Raw genomic sequence first — 23,851 nt, forward strand, 5'->3', positions numbered from 1 at the left:
GCGCAGAGGTAAAGCAACTGCTTGAAATGACAAAATTTTGCGGTTAGAATCCGGCCAGGCCGTTTTTTTTTGCAAACTAGAGTTTTTGTGCTTTTTCGGATTATCGTCCGCCTGTTTATTTTTGCCGGCATAGTATCCGTAGCTCAATAGTTCAGCTTCATTCCAAATTGTTGTAACCCCTGTGATTGAGGCGACAAAGCCCTGGAGTTTGATTACAGGTGAGACCTGTTTTTCTTGCAAATAGAAAATTTTGGCTTATTTAGATTATTGTCTGTCTGCTTTGATCCACTGAAAGCACTTTTTGAAAACTTGGCTTCTGTATAGCGTTCTCAAAGCTCTTTCTAGAGTTTCTAATGGTACAGGCAATTTTGTTCCGGATATTTTGGGTTTTGTTACAATTTGTATTGATAAAAACGATTTTTTGAATTTTTCCGTTCGATTTTCATAGTCATTCATATTTGTATTGCAAGTGTTGCGAAGCAGCTCAGCTTCGGCTGTGTTTAAGTTTCGTGTTTTATTTCTTTTAATTAACTCGGAGCATCAATGAAATCATCATTATCCAGGTTCTCAAATTTGAAGGGCTTTCTCAAATCAAAGACTGAGGCTCGATGTTCGATTCTACAGTTGGGACTTGAAACATGTGAACTGAAAACATCAGATTTCTAAGCTTCAGAAATATTGTCTTTAAATAATTTTCGGATGGAATTTTTGTCTTGGAAACTCCTAAATAGTCTTATTCTTTTCTTATGTGTTCTGCTATTACTAATTCATACTAAAAACGGATGTTTTCCTTAAAATTGAATGCTCCTTATTTTCTCGAAGAAAAGCTAGACATACCATTAGCAGATGCGTTTTTGCTCGAATTAAATGATAAAATTCGCCTTTAAGTGAAAACCCCTTTCAGAAAGTGAGCCATCACTTTGAAATTGGTATGATTAAAATGATCGAAATGCATCAAAAACATAGAAAAATCAAAAAAATTAGTTATAGTAGGGGGGGAGAGAAATTAAAAATGTACGTGCCTTCAGGGGCGGAGGGCGGATTTAGGGGAGGGGGGGGGGCGGGACGGACACCCTTTCTCAGGTGTTCGACCCCCTGCCGACCCAAGGGGTCCCCCTTTGTACTTTGTTGAGATATCCATATTTGGTGACGGACCCTAAAAACTTTCCCAAATTGCCTCTGGCGCAAATATATACTAATTTTGAGGGTGGAGTGCGCGCTGAAAAAGAGTGATTTTTTGGTTAATATTTTCCAAAAAGTGCCTAAAAATGCTTTTTTTGGCCTGTTTTTTCCCTGCGGCGCAGAAAATCTGACAAAAACAGGGTCTTTTTAATTCTTTGGGAGAGCTCGGAAAATCATTTTGGCCGACCTAAAAAAAAGGTCGAAAAAATCTTTCAAACTTTTTTTAAAATCCGGCCCCATCCCCCTCGAGAAAATTCTAGATCCGCCCCTGCATGTTTTAAATTTTTAAATTCGAGAAAATTCTGAAAGAATGTAGAAGGAGGCTATTTGAGTTCTACTTTTCAGTTGAGTTGTCTCTTGTGATGTTGTTTCTATAGCCTCTCCTGCTCCTCACAGCCCGACATCAGGTGGTGCATTAGCCATACAAAGTGCCATAGTTCTGAGTGAGTCATACTAATCCGCATCCCTCCGCCATGATCTACTGCTATTCATAACACCTGTTGCTGCACTCTCTATGGCGTGCAAACTACAACATGCAATTTTTTAGAGTATACGCGTCCAGGAGTTAACAATTTTCGAATAAGAGTTCTATTTTAACAGCAAACCATTGAAAAGCGAAAAAAAATAAGTTTTAATTTGCGAAAATATGATTCATACTATCATCAAACTATATAAAAATGGTTAATTGTCTGAAAATGTTGATGGCGTTTTTTTTCTTTCCAGAAACTTGATTTAAAATGAGATTAGAACTATCAACTCAATCCTGGACGTACATGCTCTAAGAATTTATCACTGCTGGCTATATTGTAACTTAGTTGAATTGGCGGTCTAGTTGTAGAGTGGTGCTTGCATTTTTCTCTAAATTGAGATTGATCAAAAACTATTGCAAACTAATCTTTCTGGCCCATAACTACACGAACTGTTTTTTTTCTGTTCCGGTATGCCGCGGGCAAGAACTTAAGATTTGCGTGTTTTTTATGCACATAAATTCATGTATCTCAAAGAAATTTTGCGCGGCCTCAAGTGATCTATCACATTGAATAACTTGCACTAGTAATTCAAGCTGTATTAAAATGGGTTTGCTAACGTCGAGAAAAAACCTTAGGTTATATTGTTCCTAGTTTCGAAAAAAGTAACGAGATATATGTATATGTATAGGATATATCGGTGTGGTGTGTTTTTTATACAGACCGATATGGGCGATCGCAATCTTAAATTTCAACAAAAAATTTTTGTACCCAAATGAGAATCTCAACTCCTTAAGTTCAATCTTACTGGTTAATTGCTTAGTAATCTAGCCTAATCTAGTATATAAAATGAAATGAGCAGCTTAGAGAAATTTAACTTGTTTCTAATTGGGTTAGTTTTGTTTAAAAAGAGTAAATAGTATAAAACATTTCTTGCAATTTGGAATTTTCTCTTCAAATTTCAGTTGAAAACAAAATTAAAAAATCAAGCAAAACTTTTTTTTGTTTTAGTGAGTTCTTTGGCTTACTTACAACTGCCTATTGGAATTATCTAGACATCATCATAGCGAAAAAAAGTATTTGTTTTTGCTATTTAGAAACGCTCGAATAAGGAGACTTACAGAGTTATCGACTTTAATAGTTGCACTGCAGTACTCGCATAAAAGCCAAATGAGACCTGATACATCATAACTTTTTCACAAATAGATTTTTCGGATCATGTTGCTTCTTTTCTTGCTCAAGGTAGCAATTCTTTTTTTTTTTTGAATATAATTAGAGTTAGTTTTTTCTCCGCTGTTCTGGATTGTTAACCAAACAACCAATGTTTTTGTGCATCCAGGTTGTTTGTGAAATGCTTGTGAAACCAGTTTTTTTCTTTAGAATCTCGTACCAAATCGGAAAATGTTCTTTTTAGAGAAAGGCAAGATAACCATGATAAAATTGCTGATATCAAGGTTTTCCGCACATTCATTTGCATGGGCAATTTTGAGCCGTGGGTTAGAAGTTGAAATTGAAATAACTAATTGTAGTTTGAACAGGGAAAGTGTTTTGTAACTTCTGGGTTTACCTTCCATAACTCATTTTTCCCAGATAAGTTTTTCCCCTAATCGGTTTGACTTTTTGGACAATTTCGTTCTTCATAGAGTGTATCTACTTGTTCCAATTTTTTCATAGATCTGATTTCTAAAATCCATGAACGGAAGTTACTGAATTTATCGACATTATTAGTTAAGCTGTGCTACTTGCATGATTGCCAAGTGCCTTCGTCAAATATTATTTTTGAAATTTTGACTTTTTCTTGTCTTTTAAATCGGTTTTTTCGTTGGAATTTTGTTTGCCTCATGACATAGTTCTTCCACCTCCGACTTATAATTCTACTGTATCAAATTTGTTGTGAAAAAAATAAAACATCTAATTTTGTAAAATAAAAAACATCGGCGTGCGGGGCATTTGCTTAATTTTTGCCGTCTTACCAATTTTTTCGCTGGTTAGAAAATTGCTTTTTTAATGTTTTTGAAACGCTTTTGTTTCAGAATATCTCAACAAAATTTAAGGAGATTTTATAATTTTATATATTCCTTGGGTTAAATGATAACGTCTTGAATTTTTTGATAGTATTTTTTTGTTATTTTTTGTTGGGTTATTTTTCTACATCAAAAAACTCCAAAAAAATAAAATTTTGATATTTGATTGCAAGAAAAACAAGACTGCTCGTATCAGGGCGAAGCCCTGAATGTTCCGGCTGCCTTTTAATGTTTAATAAAATGTAATAAAAGTGAAAAAAAAAGTTTTCTAAAATTTGAAAATTTTTATGAAAATCATCCCCCCACACGCCAAATAAAGTACAAAAGGATAGATTTCGCTCCTTGTAACAAATCAATTATGGCAAATAAGCTTCTTCCAACTAATTTGGAAGGATTTCTAAGACGGACTAAATCTCCGCTTACGCGTTAATAGCGCGAATTATATCGCGCGTTAATTGTCCCAAATTGGTCAAAATGGCCAAAATGGCAATCTTTAAACCCTCATAACTTCACGAAAAATGATCACAGGTGAAATATCTTTTTAAATATAAGCTCAGGACAACAATAGCTTTCGAATGATAAAAAAAATTCCGTCAAAAATGGCTAGTTAAAAAGTCAAAATTTGTCTGAAGAAAAAAAAAACCCACCCCGAGCACAAATATTCCGTTACTTTCGTATCGAAAGTCGGAACAATAATTTTGCTTTGTAAATATGGTTTTTTGTTATTTTTTTTCAACTGCTGTTTTTGCAGTACTTCTTGGCAACATAGTTTAGATTAAGGATAATGCTGTGACTCTTGTATTTGGATGATACTTGTTTGGAATCTCTCTGGTCTAAGTAGTTTTTGGGCTTGTTAATGACTTCATCATATTTTTGCAAATGTTGCATAATTTTTTCATCAAAAAATGTTTTGTTTCTGCTGTGATTGAGTTTCTCAGAGTTCTGACGCTCTGAGTAGGAGCGTATTTCAAAGAAAGTTACCTTTTACCTAGCCTCATTAAATTTTTATACTGTTTTCTTTTTGAATCTGTACAGTATTATAATGATTTTTAAATTCATACAGCATTTCTTTTCAGTATCGCATTCAAAAACATACCCTGAGTTGCCTGAATACAGCGTTTCTTCATTTTGAGAATCCGAGTAGTTCACGCTTTTGAAAAAATATAAATAATTAGTTGCGTGCTAATTAATTTAGATGCTACTTTTTCTCATCAATTTGCTTTTACTTTCGCAGCTTCGCTCATATTTCTCGAATCGGAATTTTTTTTTTAAAAGCAAACTATTTGTAGTAAAAATGCTCCAGTCATGGTTTTCTGCACCTTCATTGGCATGTTCAGTTTTGAGCCGTATAATTAGAAATTTTTGGCGTGAAAATCATTCTCTGGAAAGATCGGAACTTAAAAATAATCAATTATAAATTGCAGAGAAAAAGTGTTCCGTAACTTCTGCGGTTTCCTTCCATTGCTCTTTCATCACAGATTAGTTTTTCTCAAATCTGTTTGACCTGTCCCTTACTTCCGTTTTCTATCCATTCCAATATTTTTCATAGATATCATTTCTGAAATATTTCACAAGACTTCACGATCATTCTCGATTATTATGTTTAACTCTTCATCGTTTTGTTGCATTTTTGCTCTGACAGGTTTTTATCTCAAACCATTCCTGTTAACTCACAGATTTTTTACGACAACTCTTTCCGAATGTTAAATCAGCAGCTCGGTCGGTCCAAACCATAAATCCCCTTCCCACATCTTGCGCTTAATCATTGACCGTTTTTTCATTTCTTCGTTCTAGCTACAGGTCTGGTTCTAGGATTCCTGGAGGTTTTTTACAACAAACTTACACACATTTTGTCGACCTTTTTTTCAGTCGATCAAGTTCATTTTACGAGCTCTACAAAGCACCATAACGACCTTATTTTGACAACATTTTCTGTACTTCAACAGGTAAGTTTTTGAAAAAAAAAATCAGTCAAAACTGATGTGAGCTATTCTTTTCTACTCATCCTTCACTAAACCTCATCCTACTCTAAGCTCTATAAATAACTTAGGTGCATTTTGTTTGTTCAGAGTTGATTTTGAGATATTAAGCATTACTTGTGAATACTTTTCGGATCATTCTACCTTTTTTTACTACCACCAGTCAATTTAAACTTCTCAATCTCTCCGGATCTTGTTCTATTGATTTTTTTATAGAACATATATCAGTTTTTGGTAGTTTTTTTTCTATTTGTTTTTATTTTGATTTCTGGTTTGTACATAAATCTTTTTCTTTTTTTTTCGAGCTACTCATTCAAACTTATCGAGAACTGAAACAAGCACATCAATCTTTTTACGGCCATTTTGTTTTTTCTTTGTTTTTTGAGGAGAATTTTTTCATTTTTCAGAAAATTGTTTACCAGATTGTGCATTACTCTGACTTCGCTTATCCAACATTTTATTGGAATGAATTTTTAAAGGTAAAAGTTGCGCTTGAAATGGTTGTGCATAAATGCGAAGCTGTGCTTCGCAAACACTTGCGATAACACGACCAAAAAGCAGCTCTATCAAGTTAAATAAGAAAAAGTAGAAATCAGCCTCGAATTAGCAAAAACTCGGCTGCGTGAAGAACTCGAATCTACGACCTATTGCAAATCGAAGTTTTTGAGTCTCACTCACTATCCCCTCAGCCACTCAAGCTTAACAACCGACAAACACTAGACACTAATAAATCAACTACATATGCTAACAATTTACCAATGCGATTCAGCATCAAATACAAATCGACTCAATTTTGCTATTAAAAACTTGGAAAATAACAAATTTTTATATTCAATTATTGTTTGCAATTAAAGGCATCTACACTAACTTTGCATGTAACAAATTGCAAGGCATAAAGCCACATTATGTATAAATTGTGCATTTCAAAAAATTACGAATTATATTGAAATAGAAAATGTCTGAAATCATGTGTTTTTGTTGTGATGATGTTTGAAATAAATAGCTTTTTTTTTGGTTTATTTGAAGAACTAAAAATGCAATAACTGTATTAATTTAAAATTAATCGAATGTCAAAGCACATGCTATTAAAGCTGTAAAGGTGCCCCACCATTATTGGGGAGCTGAACCATAAAAGTGCCGCACCACTATGTGCGACTTAGGTTGGAAAAAAAGAAGGTTCGTAATAATACACTAGCTTCGCAAGTGTAAAAACAGAAGAAAATGCTGGTTCTTCTGCTCTTCTATATTTCGGTTTTGCAATCATGGTCATTGAAACAAGCAGAAAATTCTGAATTTTAGGATATTTTTGTTCGCCGAAAATATTTCCGCTCAATCATTGGTTGCTTTTAAATGGAATACTATAGGGCAGAAAGTTGTGCATGGAGTTTGTAGAAATAGTGGAAAAGATTGAAGTTTTCTCTTAAACTCTGATTTGTATTGAGCGTTTTTTTTTGGCAGATGTTTTTTCATGGGTTCAGTAGAAAAGGCAAAAATCTTAAATTTTTTCACAACTCCGGGTCATTTTTGAGCTGAGAATTTTTGAACCGAATTTGGCAAAAAAAAACAGATAAGTTGGAAATATTGCATGAATTTTTGATTAGTTGTAGCGGAATTGTTATAAGCCAGTAAACTATCTATGAGTTGGGCAAAATAAATTTATGGAAATTTCCGCCCATTAAATGGTTAATTTTTAGCTGAACTTTTATGGGCCCAAAACAATGGAACCAAGATAAGCAGAAAAAATGGGTTTCTTGGAATTTTCTTCTCACTCCATGGTTAGTTTTGAAAGCTACTGTTGATGGCCGGGAAGTTATTTATAAGATGGGCCAGAAAAGCGGATGAGCCAGATGCATTTCAATAGGGGGAAATAGTTAATAAGGTACAAAGTTCTTATATGCTTAACTGTTCAATTCTTTCTTTATACGGGGGGGGGGGGGGGGGGGGGGGGTTGGGGATTCGTTACACGGTAGCACCATAGGGGGGTCTAATAGTTAACAAGATCCAATCAAAATGCTGATCTCGCGTGATATCCCTCAAAATCAGGCGCGGATCTAGGAATTTCTCGAGGTGGGGCTGATTTTCAAAAACTTTTTGAAAACTTTGTCGACCTTTTTTTATGTCGACCAAATTGATTTTCTGAGCCCTCCCAAATCACTAAAAAAGACCCTAATTTGACAAAATTTTCTGCGCCGCAGGCGAATTTGTAAAAAAAAACAGGCCAAAAAAGGCGTTTCTATGCACTTTTTGGAAAATTTAGACCAAAAAAATGCGTTTTTTCGGCGCGCGCTCCCTTCTCAAAATTAGTATAGATTGGCGCCAAAGGAACCTTAAGAAAAATTTTAAGGTCAGTCAGCCAAAAACGGATATGTCAAAATAGTACCCCCCCCCCCCCCCCCCTCCAAATCCGCTACTGCTCAAAATTAGTGTATATTGGCGCCGTTAGAAAAAATGTAGCTCCTTGAATTTAGCGTTGCAAGCGGATGAGATGGTCAAATTTGGACACAGCTCCCTGATTTTGGATCTATATTATTTCTAGCTTCAAACTGACAACATCATTAGACCACATTTTGACTGGAGTGCCGCACCTCACATTTAACTGTTCTGCTAACTGAAAAAAGTAGTACTTATTAAAATTGGTGCAACAGCTGCACGTATTTAGTTCTCTGTTTTAAAACTCGAAAAACCTTGCTTATTTTAGCGATAAAAACTATTCAAATATAGACTCATAAGTTCCGCCTCCTTTTAAAACACGCACCAGGATTCATTTTACAAAAAGTTGGAGAGGGTGTCATTACTATCATCAATGTATTATATGCTTTAGTAATTTTAAGGGCACGGTTCGTCACAAGCGGCCATATAAGGGAAAGTTATGACATTTTATTCTTGATTTTTTTTATGTGCCTAATTGAAAAAATACACTTTTTATATCAAACACTGTTTTTGAAGTTGAGGCCGGGAATCTATTGTTAACTAAGGAGCTTTGATTGACAACCTCTGGTTCTTCTTCGTTATTTTTGTAATTACCATCCCCCAAGTCGGAAATGGGGGAAAGTCGTTACAAAATACAAAATTCGTTTATGCTTAACCGTTGAATTAGGTTTTTATAGGGGTTGATATTCATAATAAGTACTACAGGGGTGGAAATAGTAAAAGTTTTTCGAATTTCGCTTTTAAAGTGAATGTTTTTTGGTCATTGCGATCGTTTCAGACGCGTACCATCCGCAGATGGCGGACAACCACAACGAAGTGATAGCGAGACTGTACACCAAAGTTCACAGAGTGTTCACGAAGTACTGGGTGGTGATGTGTGTGGCCATGTTCCTCATCGTTTCTCTGGAGGACGACAACGTAGTCGCCTACAAGATTATATACATGATACTCTTCCTCGCATTCGTCGCACTATACGGGGTAGGATACTAAACAGATAGATAGATCCCAAAATTAAATTCAAAGCCTTAGATCCGAAGTAAAAGTTGCCAGATAAAATTCAAAGTTAGTTTAGGTCTGAAGTTATATTCAAAGTTAGTTTAGACGATATCTTCACAAGGGAAAGGACCAGCATACAAGCTGTTCAGTTTATCGCGGAGAACCGCTGTTGTTTCCCTGCTTAAAAGAACTACATGCATTATTTTGGTGATTTTTCTGGGCTGTGTAATTTGCCTCACCCTCAAGCAACAAGCACGGATCATGGTGGGTCTCAACCACTTCGTAACCACTCCCTACCACTTCACTGCCACTCCCGATGTCTGCGCTCATTTAGTTTTAACAGGATTTCAAACATCCGATTGATATGAATCGGCTTAAATTTTGTTCCATCTTTTCGATGAATAAACAAAGTCCCGGCAGGGCTCTATGTAGATAGCACACGGCAATCCGAGCACAGATTTTATTGCAATAAATAATCGAAAACAGAATTTTTTTAAAATGACATTTTTCAAAAAATGCTAATTTGAAGACTCGTTTTCTTTAATTTGGAAACAACATGTTCAATTTTTTTTGGATCTGAGTAACGATTAAAACGGGTTTATAAAGATCACACACTTGACCAGCGAGCTTTTTTGGGGTAGTCAAAATTGTGTGGGAAAAACATCTCTACGGGAGTGGTCCGAACAAAAATTTTGAAATAACAAAATACATCCATAATTATGTAAATTACTAGTCCTTTTGCAAACTAAATTAGATGTAACTGATAAGAATTGCATTGAAGGCGGACCTCATTCTACTACAAAATATAGAAAATTATCACTACTCTTTTGTGTTTTTTTTTCAATCTCCCTATCTAAAAAAAAATAAGGAAATTTTTGGACCGAAAGAAAAAATTGTTTGAAGTTTTTGTTCGATTTTCAAAATTTTTAAAGTTGTTTTATTTTTTTTTCTGTAGACGTTAGGGTCATTAAATTATGTTTTACTTGCTAACGAACTGCTTATAATTGTTTTTGTTTGAATTTAATTTATCAAAAAAACTCTCACCAATGTTTTGATACAAGGGTTTAAAGTTTTAGTCAACCATCTGTCACATACTGATGCAATAAATAGTTCATTTTTGCTGACTTTGGCTTGAAACTTTTCAAACATGCTTTTTTTCAATTTTTTAAATTAAATTGATTGGTTTTTAGGGGAGTTTTGGCTGAAAAGGTTTACATGTAGCGGAGATTTGTTATCTGAGTTGTGTTTGCATTTAGCTGAATTCTGATTTTCAGTAATTAAGTAAAAGACACCTCCTAAGCCATGTTTTTTATCTCGCTCGCTATTTGCTAGTAATTTGATAGGTATACGGAGCGTTGAAAAATACCGAACTACAAGTGTCCAAAAAATCGAGAGATTTTCGGAATAAAAAATCCATACTCTTTTGAACTAGTTTTTTCAGCAGCAGTTTCTTCTGGAAAAAAGCGTAGATTTTGAGGCATTGGCCACGTATCTAGACTTTTTTTTAAAACTTAGGCAATTAGGATACATTTATTGCCAATGACACTTTCAACATTGCGCCAGAGCTGTTTACTCAAGTTTGAAAATTGATTTTCGATTTTTTGAAAACCAAAATTTTGTTGGTTTTTGCTTTCTTCTCCAGCAAAAATTAAATTTCCTACATAAAAATTGGCATTAAATCTGGAACACAACAAGTGGTCATTTTCATAACAATTTTTGGGTTTTCGTAAAAAACAGAAGCAAGAACAAAAATTTTGAAACTTTCCTCGAAATTTTTTAATATGGGATATAATCCACTAAAAGCTAAGGAAAAAGACAAAAAAGGAGACAATAGCTGTATTTAATAGAGGCATATGAAGCTTTCCAAGTTCAGTTTAAATGTGACTTCTGCTCTTCGCAGAGAGTCTATGAAAAGCTATCCAGCCCGTCAGTTTCGCTTATTTCCTCATATTCTAGACTGACTTGATTTGATGAGCGAAGCTCTTTTTTGCTACTCAAGGCCGTTTTTTTCGTCTAGAATTTTCACGTGCTAGTACTTTGCAGCCACACTGGGTCAGGCTGTGATAGACTTGATGCTAGAGGTCAAGTGAGACCTCGTCCTCGCACAATATCATTACCATGGCAGAGATCGATTACACGATCTGGCGATATTAAGTGTCTTCAGTATTTTTTTTCTTTGTTGGGCATGTTGAAAGAAAAAATTCGGTAATGTGAACTATTTTTTTGTGCACTGTTGTACTTCGGCAGTGTTGTACAGTCAGGTGAATATGCCCTGTTCAATCAATGCGTGTCACCACCGGGGCAAATAAAATAATGTTCCGTTTAACCAGTTGTGTATTTTAATCAAGTAATTGATTCATATGTAAACATTTTGCGAGAAAACACATGTCTAGCAGATCATACTATAAATCAAAAGTTGCTGAAATCAGACCGAAAATTGCAAAAATTGTAGCAATGCAGAGCCCATGCATCGAGGGAATTTTCATACTACGGAATTGCTTATGACAATTACATTTTGATTTCCGGGATTGCCCATCAAAAAAATATGTTAGTGATCAGAAATGACGTTTGCTGCTTTCATTTTGTTGTATTCCCGGCTTGCCTGCCATAGAACATTATTGGCAACCATACAAAATCGTTGATGGACATATGTAAACTCTACCAAAAAACCTAATGTTTACATGTAAAACAATTGCCTCTTCTCGCAGTTTTCTGAGCCCACTTGGGGAGTTTTTGTATTCAATGCATCAGCATATCAAACAATCTGAAAACTAGAAAACTTTTTCAGTGTAGATATTCCAGTGAAGCAAACTGCTGCGTCAACGCCGGAAAGTTCTTAAGTTTCAGTTTAAACTTTCTAAATCAAATTATTTAATTTTGGGATTCTGAATAGATAATTAATTTAAAAACTGAAGCTGATTTTTTAGGCTTTAAAGTAACATCTTCGCCCCAAATGCTTTGAAGGGGAAGATCTTAATTGGGTTCTGATTTGCAATTTTGAGCCAATCAGAATTAAGTGTTTTAGCTCAGAGCTAAACAATCTTAAAACAAAATATATAGTGTGGGGTCGGGTCGAGAATAATCACTTGATTATGAATGAAATTATTTAGTCAAACGGTCTATAAAAATTTTAAGAGCCGTCTCACTAAATTATATACAGTTCGATCAGCGTCTTAATTCACTTTTCTTAATAGTTGGGCCGAATAAGTGAAAAGAACCCCTTGAGTTTTTAGATTTCGTTCTCCGTGTGGCGTCGTGCAATGGCCGGATTCTGGTGGGTGACTGTGATCTACTCCATCCTGGTGCTCTTAACAGTCTACACATACCAGTTCAAATCCTTCCCTCGCTACTGGAAGAAAATCACCCACCTGGACGACGCCGAATTAAAGGCACTCGGTTTGGAACAGCACAACACTTCGGGTCTGTTCACGAAGCTACTGACCCCGACTCTGTTCGTGTTAGTGTGCAATATACAACTGCACTACTTTCATGAACCTCTACTGAGGATGACGAGAATTTCATACGACGACGAGTAAGTATATTCAGCTCTAATTTAAGATATTGGCTCTACTACATGCAATTTTTGTGGTAAATTTTTTTAAATTTCTTTTTTTTTAAATGTAATATAGTCTTTTAAATGTTTCAGAATAGCTGTTTTTTTATTTGACTCACTCGAGCAAAGTGTATAACCGGCTCTGACAAGAGATAAACGATAGATCACAAGTTAAAGCTCAAAATGTTAATTTCAATGCACCATCAATTATGTGACAGTGATCTAGACAGTTTTTAAATTAGAAACCTTAAGATTCTGCAATAGAAGATAAATAAATAAGTAGCAATCGGCTAAAAGTTTCATTTGTTAGATTTCTACAAAAGGAACTAATGTAAATATAATTTAGATTATAACAGAGTTTCATGAAAAAATTAGAAAAACATTTATTTCAGTCATGGATTCAAAAATCGGATTCGAAAAGGTCAATCCATATCGGCCAATCATCAAAATCATATTACACAATCAAACCACATTAATGACCAAGTTCGTCCTAAACGTGAGTAAATTTTTTCAACAACTTTGGTAAGATGTTGTTGTACCGATTGCTGTAGATTAAATGTAATTTGATTTCTAGGCGTTTTTAACCGACTCTTATTGTCATTCACTTAAGTCGCCAAGCAAGCACCAACAACAAGAAAAAAAAGTCCCGTGTTTTGAAAAATACAACTGATAATAAAATCTAATCTTACCTCTTTAATTTCTTGAAAATCTGCTTTTTCTTATTCATTTCAATCAATGAATGATTGCGAGCCTTTTGTGCTATTTTTCTGGTTATTATAAGGACCATTGATTAACAGTGGAAGTGATACACATGCTCGACAGTTCTTAGGCTGTTTTTCTTCTACTCCATTTACTTTTTGCTCTTCTTACTATTATATTTATTGTAATCTAGACAAAGATAGTTCTACCACCACCAGTCAAGTAGGTGGGGGAACAGGGGAAAGTAGAGGGGGAGGAGGGGGGAGGAAGCAGAGTCGAAGTGCCGAGTGGCTGCTTGAGAGTGTGTGGCTGGGCAGGGTGCAGACTACCTGGACCCAGATTGGAAACTTCTGGTGGAGACTGCTGGAGCTGCACATGATTAAACTGTTGTGTTGTATGGGCATGCTCGTGTCTGTCAGAGATGTGAGTTGATTGTTGTCGTGTACACTTCATTTAAAAGATGGAAAAAACAATTCCAATACATTTCATGATTTTTTCGAGCATGAACGAGAGCAGTGATATAATAAATGCTGCTAGCTTCCATATTTTTATATAAACCCTGATGCGTGGGAGATCTTTATGATCTGTTAGTTCAAATCGGTTTGCTTAATCTTCTGTACAACTACGCAGAATTTACTAAATTTGATCTCACTTGTTGAATTTGTTAGTGAAACTGTCAGGTGACCTCTTGACCTTTTTCAGCTACTTTGGATCCTACTTAGTAACCCCTAAGTTAGGCAATTTTCAGTGACCCCCCAAGTTATTTGGAACCCCTAAGTTAGGCAATTTTCAATTACTGGTGAGTTAGAACCGAGGTGGTTAACTCATAGAGTAATTTCGGATAGGGTACACCGTCTGCTCGTCACGCTATCTTATTTTCGGCCGGATAGATTCGTGCAACTTCTTAGTCTAATACCGATCCTAATCTTACTCTTATACTATCTAGTCTCAGGTTGTTTAACTAGTCTCTGCTAGGCTCAATAGATCTAGGGTATACTGGTTTATTGCGGTTGCTGAAGTGCTCGGGAGAGTCCAACTAATTTCTAAGTTAAATTCAAATCTCTCTGGTGCTGAAATTACAAGTAACTTCAGCACTTACAAATAAGTGGGTTGTTAGTTAGATGGATCATGATTGGTTAATATTAAATACTTTACATTGGTAAAACATTTAATTTATCCAATCATAAAATATAGTTTAGATCAGGTTCCACCCATCCGGGTTTTACAGAGTTTTTTAGAACAGTTCTTCTGTAATTCAAGGATGGATGATGGACGTTGGTATTTGGTGAACATCATAATTTTCTTCCGCTTCTTCTTTGTTAAAGAAGTTTCAGGAAGCTGGAGTTAGGGACATAAGACGTTGTGTTCTTCTTGTGACAACGACTGAGTCTCTGCAACAAAATCAATTCTGATTTCAGAATGGTTGGCTATGTCAGGTTTTTCTGTTCTTCGGGGAGAACTTCTTTTGTGTCTGATCTAGCTTGGGAATGGCGTGGAGATTGTGCGTGGAGGGGATGCCTGGTTACTCGGATCTGTACGTACACTTGGGTCATCGAGGTGGTCATTGGTCTAGTTCAATGAAGTCCTTTTCTGCGAAGTCAAGTCGTACTCTAAATCCTTTGAGTTGTGATTGTGAGTGGCATATCGATTGTGGTTGGTCATTCTCTCTCGAGTGTAGCGGGGTCGTTTTGTCTTTGGATGTTCGTCCTTGGTGTTGTATTCTGATCTATGTATTGCATAATGTAATTTACATTTTATAAAACATTTATTAGTTTAATATTTTTTAGTTATGATTTTAGTTAGTTGTTTTCACAAAAGCTTTTTGTTTTAGTTCGGTTATTTTGAAGAGTTACTCACACTTGAGTAGCTCTTATTAAAAATAGTGGTGTGGTCACAAAGCGTGGATATAGCGCGGTGGGTTAGGCCGGCTATAGAGCATGCTCAGGACGTCCTTCCTGGTGGGTTAGGCCAGGAGTGGGAGTATGATTTCATGCGGTTTTTGTGAGGGGTCCTGTTATGTGACAACGTTTTATGTTGGGTTTGTTGTGGTTTTTCTTATGTCTTGTTGGTTATGTCCTTTTTCCAAAAATCAAATTGTTCGTGGTATGGGTTTGTCTTTCGACTTTTTTGTGTTTTATTATTTCTTTCTTAGACTTTATAATAGTCTTCAAAAGAATAAATTATCCAGTTTTAAACTGGGTTAATCCGGTTTGGGTACCGTTGGTTTCCTTTTCTTAGTCATGCTGTTATTCTATGATTTGTGGTATTTAGTAAGCTGCGTTGGTTAGTTTTGTTTAGTATATGATTCCTTTCCAACCGGGTTAAAGGAAAGTTTGAAACATGTTATTATATGTTAGAGTTGTTGAGTGTGAAAACTTGAAACTGAAATTCATTATTTTAAACAATTCTTCGTGGGCGAGCTTGTGCGAGTGTGGATAGAATTTCTGTGCGAATGAATGAAAATATCAAAAGGTTAGTACTGCAATTGCATTTTATTAATTTACTGCATAGAATTTGGAAATTTACTGCTAGTTATGGGGGAATTTTAAGTTACAAATTTTCATCATAATTAAATTTACTGCTTGTGGGGAAAATTTTAGAAATGAATTTACTGCATTGGTATTAAATTTATAAATTTATAAGTGTAAGAGATTAATAGAATTTTTGAAATCTGTTTGATGAAATTTGCGATTTTTATTTGTCTTTTGTGGTTTTTGTAGGTGATTGTCGGATGAAGGCTAAAAATCTAAAGAAAACATGGATAAAGAATGGTGAGTTTTTAATATTTTAATTAGTTAGTAATATTCATTTAATTCATACTTACCTGTTAGTCGTCGGGGAAAAAACCGTGGGGGAAGATGTCGTGAATTAGTTCTGAAGTTGTTAGTAGTTTAGCTAAGATGCGGATGACATTTTTAGTTTGAAGCAGTGGCCAAAGCAATTGAAGTGCCTTAATAGTGGTTAGTTCTTCAGTGCCAACTGCAAACTCATAAGGTGTGTTTTGGATTAGATTATATAATTTGTGATTGAATTTAGTGTTGTGGATGAATTCTAAAATTGGGATTTCTATGGGTTGTACAAACTCGTGCGGGAGAAGGAAGGGTCGGGATTCTTCGGCGTTGAAGGTCTTGGTGATTGGACAGAAGATGTACATTTGGGTTATGGGGTCATAATTACGAAGAATACCATGGAGGTTAGTGTCTTTAATACAATATGTGAAATTTAGGAAAAATGGTGAAGTGTATTTGGAATTAATGAATTGAAAACGATGGTGTGGTTGTCTAGAGGGTGTGTGTAGGTCAAAGTGATTTTGGATGAAGCGATAATAACTATATGTGTGGGTTTGTTTAGTGCGCAACATAATATCGTGTGAGCAGTGTAAATCTCTTTCGTGTGGTGCAAGGAAATGAAAGGTTAGTGAAAATATTTGGAAGCGTTCTTTAAAACTTTCGTATGCTTGTGTGTCTGTTAGTGCTTCTGAAATAATGTGATCAAACTTTCGGTCGAAAATGTTTAGTGTAAATATATATGGTGTCTTGATGAAAAATTTCTCAGTAATTTGTGGATTAGCGAAGCGATCGTCGTCTAAGAATTGATCTTGGTTAGCTCTGATGATGTTGTGATCATAGTATTCGAGTGTATATTCGTTAGCTCTAGGTGCAGTGTGTGTTTTTAGTGATTTTTTATATCCAACGTAAGTAAATTGTCTAGCGGTTAGTGGTGTAGTGAGTCGATATAGCATGTCCGTATTTCGCTCTATATCGATGTGAGTGTTAGATAAAGGTAAGCAAAGAGGGTTAGTAAAATGATAATATGAGGTCCAAGAGAGAGTGGGCATTAAAACGTATTCATCTACAAAGTTGCGTGTTTCGTTAGTGTCGTGGGGGGTGTTTAAGGTGTATTGTGGGAATGAGGGTAAGGTGATGGCTAAAAATTCCTTTGTGTTAGTATGCTTGGGATGGTTGATGTATTCACGGGCTGTTCCTGGTTTTGCTGGGAAAGGATGGTTGGGGAACTTTCTTTTAAAAGTGCGGTAAGCTCTATTAGTGTTGAGTGAAGATTCAGTTGATGTGGATGATGGTGCTAATGATTCAGTATAATTTGAAGAGAGTGTAGGGGTAGGGGGGTTGGATGAATTTATTGTGGAGGAGATTTGGTTTATGGTTGGGGTATTAAGGTGGTAGGGTTGTTGTTGAAGGGTAATAAAATTATCTAGCTCTGGGGAGATTCGGGGGGTGTCTGGAGAATGAGATGATTGGTCAGAATGGTATGAGGAGTAGGTTGGGGTAACTTGGGAAGCATAAGAGGGTGTGGGGGTGATTGGGTCAGGGTTATTGGATAATATGGGTTGAAAAGGGGGTTGAGAAAAATTAGAAGAGTTATGAAAATTATTGGATGGAGATGGTTCTGAGTCGGCAAATTCATCGGGGGTTTCAATATTCGGGTTATTGAGTTGTGAGATGGAATATAAAACTGAGATGTGTGAATTAGTGTCGGAATTCATGCCTGATGTTACATTACTAGATGGAAAATCGGGTGGCGGAAAAGCAAAAAGTGGTATTATTGGGATTGGAGAGGTAAGATTGGTTGGGTGGGAATTTGATCGGTGTAGTGATCCAAGTTGGCGGCTCATCGTGGGCTAAAAAAATGATTATTTTGAGACTGAAAAGCGGTGGTATGGGGTTGTTCAATAATTTGTTCATAAGTATTATCATCTTGTGACTGGTGTGTCATTATATGTTGAATGGGACTTTGTGATGTGGTGAGTCGAAAATTTGGATTATGTGTGATGGCTAAGTTTCGAAAATTTCGTGGGACTAGGGATAGTGGATGGTTATTTGGTAGGGGTGGTAATTGTGGTGCCGTTGGCGTTATGTCTACATTGTTATGTTCTTCGTCGTATGTATTTTGTCGTGTTGTTATTTTTGTGTTATATTCCTTTATTTGTGCGTCTAAAAGAATTTTGTTTATAGATGTAGAAAAGATTCCAAAAAATCCTGCAAAGAGTATGCGTGCTACACTTGCTTGTCGATTGACCTGTGTGTGTATAGCACATGTGTTGTAGATTCCTTTTAAAAGTGAGAAAAGAAATCCAATAAAGTTAAACATTGCGTATAAAATAGTCAATTTTTCTAAGATGTAGTAGGGCCATCCTAGAAAATCGAGGATCTCATTTTTGAGTGTAACAAAGCTAAAAATGTTAATTGGTGATATATCTTGGGGACGGTATTTTTCACCGTTTAGATATATATATAATCTTTAATGTCTTTAAAATATCCGCTATAGTCTTGCGTGTAGATATCGGCAAATCCTGCGGTTTCTGCAAGTTTGCGTAAATTTTGGTCTATTGATTGTCTTTGTATAGTGTCCATTTGTGTTAATAATTCTTGGAATTGTTGTGTTCTAATGTGATGTTGAATATCTGATTTTGAATAGATTCCTATTGATTGTAAGTCTATATTTGGGTTTCGAGCAATAGCGCGAATGCTTTCTGGTGAAAATTTTTTGAGTGATTGCATTAATGTGGGATATGGAGTGAGAAGATAATATTTATTTTCATCAGGGTTTAGTTGTACTACATTGTGGCTGTTTTCTGATCCACATGGGACTGCGGTATCCCAGAAATAGGTTCTTCGTGAAAGTGTATCCACGAAATGTACTTTATTCTTATAAAAGATAGGGATTCTTTTATAACATCGTTTATCTTCAAAAACGTATAGTGGTGATACTTTTTTAGTACAAGTATAAAACCATAAGATGTTTCCTTCATAGTCTAAAAAATTTGATCTATTTCCAGATAATAAGTATCCTGCATAGGGTATTTTTAATACTGCTAGTGCAAGTGATTGTAATATTTGTGTTCGTTCTAATTCGCATAGGTGGTGTAGTGTTTCTAATTCGGAGAGTGACATTTCTTGAAAAATTCGGCTAATTGTATAATCTAGTTTCATATCTAAATGAATATCATAGTGGATATTACCGAAATATGTAGTATTCATTAGTGATAATTCTTGTAAGCGTGTGCTTCTGGTGTCATGGGGTTTTAGATGTCCACCAGGTTGTCCGTTGCTTTTTTCAAAATTAACTGGTATATAGGATGTTCCTTCGTTTAGAGGATGACCTGTGGCATATGGGTCGATTTTTACTTTTCCAGTGGTCATGTCGAATCCTTTTTCGTATTCAACTAATATTTCAGAGTATTGTGTTCTGTGAAGTGGATTCCTGTATTTACATGCAAGTTCTGTTTCTTGATATATTTGGAAACGTGTCAATTTGTTTTCTATATTGTCTATGTTTCTAAAATTTGAACTTAGTTTTCGTGATGGATGGACTTGTTCATATGGAATTGATTGTATAAAGTATTTTTCGTGAAATTTTATCATACGAGCGTGTATTTTTGCTACTTGAAATGTTGTACATGTATCTTCGGGGAACCAAACAATTGTTGCTTGTGTTCTCGTTGTAGGGTCGCAATAACCTTGATCATTTTTACAAGGTAATCGGATTCCTTGATAGATCATTGTATTATCTGATAAATCTCGTGTTAGTTGTATTTTTTCGAGTTGTATTTTCCAATCGAAAAACATTATTTCTTGGTATCCTTTATTTTTTGTGTCTGCTTTGCAGTTTGATGGGTCATTTATACCAATGTGTGGTATCCAATGTTTATCGTGTAGGTCATAGGTTAATCGTCCGTGTGCGCCGTTATACGGGTATTTTTCGTCTAGTTTTATATGTCCTTGGTGTCTTTCAAGTTGTGATTGATGTACGGAGTCTGGAAAAACTTGAAAATTAACTAACTTTCTAGCGGAGTTTTTATTTTGTGTGATGTTTAGTCTAAGTAATTCATTTTTACAATCGTCGGGATTGAGATGTAAAAGACGTTCTATATTGCTTTGATAGAATGATTCATGGTCAAGTCGGTTTTTGTTTCCATTCGAGACTTGTGAACAATGTACTTTCTTTTCGGAAAATGTTGCTGTGAATTTATAACCTGTAACTGTTGTTGCTCGGACTTTTGAATAGAGTGTTGCTATTACATCTGTGGTTTCTATAGCTTGTGGTTCTGTTTCACATTGTGATACTTGATTTATTGCATATTTATGTAGTGTTTTTTGTTCATTTTCTTCGCAATCGTAATGTGTTACTAATAAATCTTGTGGTCCTGTACGAGGAGAAGGGTTTATATTTTGATTTGAGATTACTAGAAAAAGGAGTTGGAGAAAAATTAATAATTTTAGAATATACATGTGTATGATAATCCTGAGTATGGATTATAAAATGTAATGTAGCCAATTGTGTTTTTGGTATATCTGTCGTATTTGTATATTACTTCAGTAGTTATAAACGGTGGTGGTAGTGATTGAGCTGTTATGTTAGGTGGATTTAATGGGTAGGGATGTTGGGTAATATTGTTTAACTTAACTGTGATTTCAAACTTTAATTGTAAACTGTTTTGTTGGAGTATTTGAATATTGTGATCACGGATATCGTTGTGAATATCTTGGCGATATTGTAATCTATTAAGTGCCCAGTTATGAAGGCGGTTACTTTCTTGATGTTGTCCAAATAGTGGTGGAGGTGCTGTGAATGTATTCCAATCTAGTCTTAAAGGGATATTTATTGATGATTGTTCTCGATATCTGGCGTCGAGATTATTTGGAAAATTTAAGTTAAAGGGTGGTGGTGAAAACTGGCTTATTGATGGTGTTGATGGTAGTGATAATGTTTCTGGAAGTGATGAGGATGTTGTTGTATCCGTAGAAATATTTATGGGGTCATTGACTAAATTTGGTTCACCTTGTGTAAATGAATGTGTAGTCCAATATGGGAATCGTGATGTTTGGTTTGGGGGGTTAAAGGGATTTTCACGTATTTGTTCAGATGTTGGTGTTGAACCTAAGTAATCTGATGGTAGGCTTGAGGTGCTACGTTGTGAAAGAAGCGTAGGGGTTTCTGGTAATATACCAATGGGGTTTTCTGGAGTGTTTTGTGATGGGGATTGAGGTATATCAAAATGAACTCGGGGAGTTTGAAAATTTCTGTTTCGTCGAGGATGTATAATTTGTCTATTTATTTCGACTGTATTTTGGTTTTGACTAGAATTTTTTATTCTACTTAGTTCTTGTGGTAGTGTTGGATATAGGTTATATGTTGGTTCGCTTAAAGGTGCTTGTCTTTGAACTGGTTCTAGTGGTTCTGATAAACGAGCATGTCGTTCTTCAAAAGTGTATGGATTGTCTTGAAAAGAAATTCGTGTAGATGTTTGAGGATTTTGAGTAGTTGAAGGTGGTGTTTGGTTATCTTGGGATGATGTCGGTGAAGACTGATTCTGTGACTGTTGGGTAGCAATTTTTGATGGTTTTTTGAATTATTACTTTAGTGAGAAATTTTGTGTTTATTATAATATTCTTCCAAAAAAAGAATTAGAAGGATTGTTGCTAGGGCAAATGTGAAGATTGCTTTCTTTATACATTTACATATTGTCAAAATGAGGGATGATAAAAATGTTATGAAAATTATAAACAATAAAAAAATATCGGTTCTACTGAAAATTGTTCGTATCATTTAGACAAGTTATATGACTCGTACCTGTGGATGTAATCAAGGGTTTTGGAAAGTTGGAGGAATAGTTCGAGTATAGTGTAGAAAATTAAAAAAATGTTACAAAAAATGATTAGGATTATTAGAAAAGATTCAAGTATATCAAAAAGAAATATTATAAAGGTTTCAAGTATTGTAAAAAAATGTTTAAGATTTATGAGTATTTGAGTAACTGATTGAGAGAAGAGCATTTAAGAAATGATCTCTTGGTCGAATATTTTTTGCTGTTTGAGGCGATTTTCTAGTGTGGTCGGATTATTTATTAGTTTTTTGACAAGTGGGTTGAGTTTTGTAAAAAATTGTTGGGGGCAATTTTCATGGTGACTGGGAGGTCGTCTTTTTCTTTATTTTTGTTTGTCAAATGATCCGGGGTATGGTGAGATTTTTATACTTTAGGCTAATTAAAATGTTCATTTTGTTACTTTAGGCTAAGTTAACAAATTTGCTTTGGGGGTATTCGTGGTCTGAGTTTGGGAAATATTGTTGATCTTTGGGTTATTAGATAAGGGAGGGGTACGGTATTATGGTGATATTTATTTTAGTTGTCAAGTTGGAGTGGTTTGCTTATTTTTGACCTGGAGGTCGTAAAGTTATAGTTATAGATGTGCCTGGAGTTCTATATGATTCGTCTAATTGGTCTTAGTTTGAGTTAGAGAAAGTGACGGATTGGATGAATCCTATTGGTCTATTTTGAACTAGAATTATTACGTACTTGTCAGCATGTTATTTTGAAAAATGTAAATGAAAAATGTTTCGGAGGTTTCAAGATTGTGAAGCAAATGTTTAAATTACTTTTGAAATTCTACTTTCTTTAAAATTTTAGATTGGGGGATGAATATTTTATAGTTTTTACGTGGTTGATTTCGGAGTCTTGTTGTTTTTCTATTTTCTGATTTGTCGATTTGTTCTTGGGGTATTATTTGTTCGGTCATTTTTCTATTTTTTCTTTGTTTTGGAGATTCTTTATGGTTTTGTGTATTGTTTTTGGTGGCGATTGGTTTTGTGTTTTGATTTTCGGTGGGGTTATCATTTTGTTCTGTGTTTTTCAGATGTGGTTCATTTTGAATGATTTTTAATCCTGTGAAAGAATATAATTGAGTTAATTCGCGGAGTGCGTATTCTTTTGGGTAATAAGGTAATAGGTTGTTTCGATGTTGAACGATTTCTTTTTTGTTTGAGTCGGTAATTTTATATGTGACATCAGTGGGTTTTGCAATTATTTGGTATGGTCCTTTTCGAAGGGGTTGTAATTTTTTAGAAATTCCTTTTTGAGTATTAAAATTAGGTATTAAAACAAATGTTCCAATTTTTAAATCGGAGGCTGGTGTAAAACGTGAATTGATTTGTTCATTAATGTTTTGTCTTTGTAATAACTTTTTTGTTATTTTTTGATAAATTTCATTGTGTTTTTTATCTCTGTTTAAAATCCATTCGGTGTGTGTACCGGAGGCTAGTTTAAGAGTTTGTGGGTGATGAAAATGATCTTCATCGTGTGTATGTAAAGGTAGGTTATAACAAATTGAGTCTTTATTTGGTTGACAATAACCTTGTGCGTTTTTATGAGAATTTGCTGTAAACATTATTGGTTTGCGTGGCTTTTGGTTAAAAACCATTTCGTATGGTGACATTCCTAAAGTTGTCGTAATTTGTGAATTATACGCTAAGGGAAATAATTTTACATCTGCTGACCATTCGGTATATTTTGTATCATTTCCGTTGATGATACATCTAAGATATTCTTGTAATGAACGGTTCATACCTTCGACTAAGCCGTTTGTCCAAGGTGCATGAGATGTACGTGGTTTGTGTTTAATGTTATATAAATGACATAGTGTGATAATTTCATTATTTATGAATTCTGTACCGTTGTCTGTAACTAAAATTTCTGGTAGTCCGAATTTTGCTATCCAGTGTTCA

The 23,851-nt window shown here is 35.0% G+C and overlaps 1 protein-coding gene across 1 annotated transcript in view; it reads left to right on the plus strand.

Annotated features, from left to right (window-relative positions):
• The window catches only part of LOC134844964 (piezo-type mechanosensitive ion channel component 1-like), a 133,655-nt gene that overhangs the window by 47,913 nt on the left and 61,891 nt on the right, over positions 1–23,851 (plus strand). Inside the window, exons 13-17 of the mRNA XM_063861791.1 lie at positions 1,560–1,625; positions 8,861–9,060; positions 12,312–12,610; positions 13,024–13,127; positions 13,524–13,753. Of these exons, the coding sequence (XP_063717861.1) occupies positions 1,560–1,625; positions 8,861–9,060; positions 12,312–12,610; positions 13,024–13,127; positions 13,524–13,753 (899 nt within the window). The remainder of the gene's footprint in view (positions 1–1,559; positions 1,626–8,860; positions 9,061–12,311; positions 12,611–13,023; positions 13,128–13,523; positions 13,754–23,851) is intronic.

Source organism: Symsagittifera roscoffensis, chromosome 4 (assembly GCF_963678635.1).
Source record: "Symsagittifera roscoffensis chromosome 4, txSymRosc1.1, whole genome shotgun sequence".
Lineage (NCBI taxonomy): Eukaryota > Metazoa > Xenacoelomorpha > Acoela > Convolutidae > Symsagittifera > Symsagittifera roscoffensis.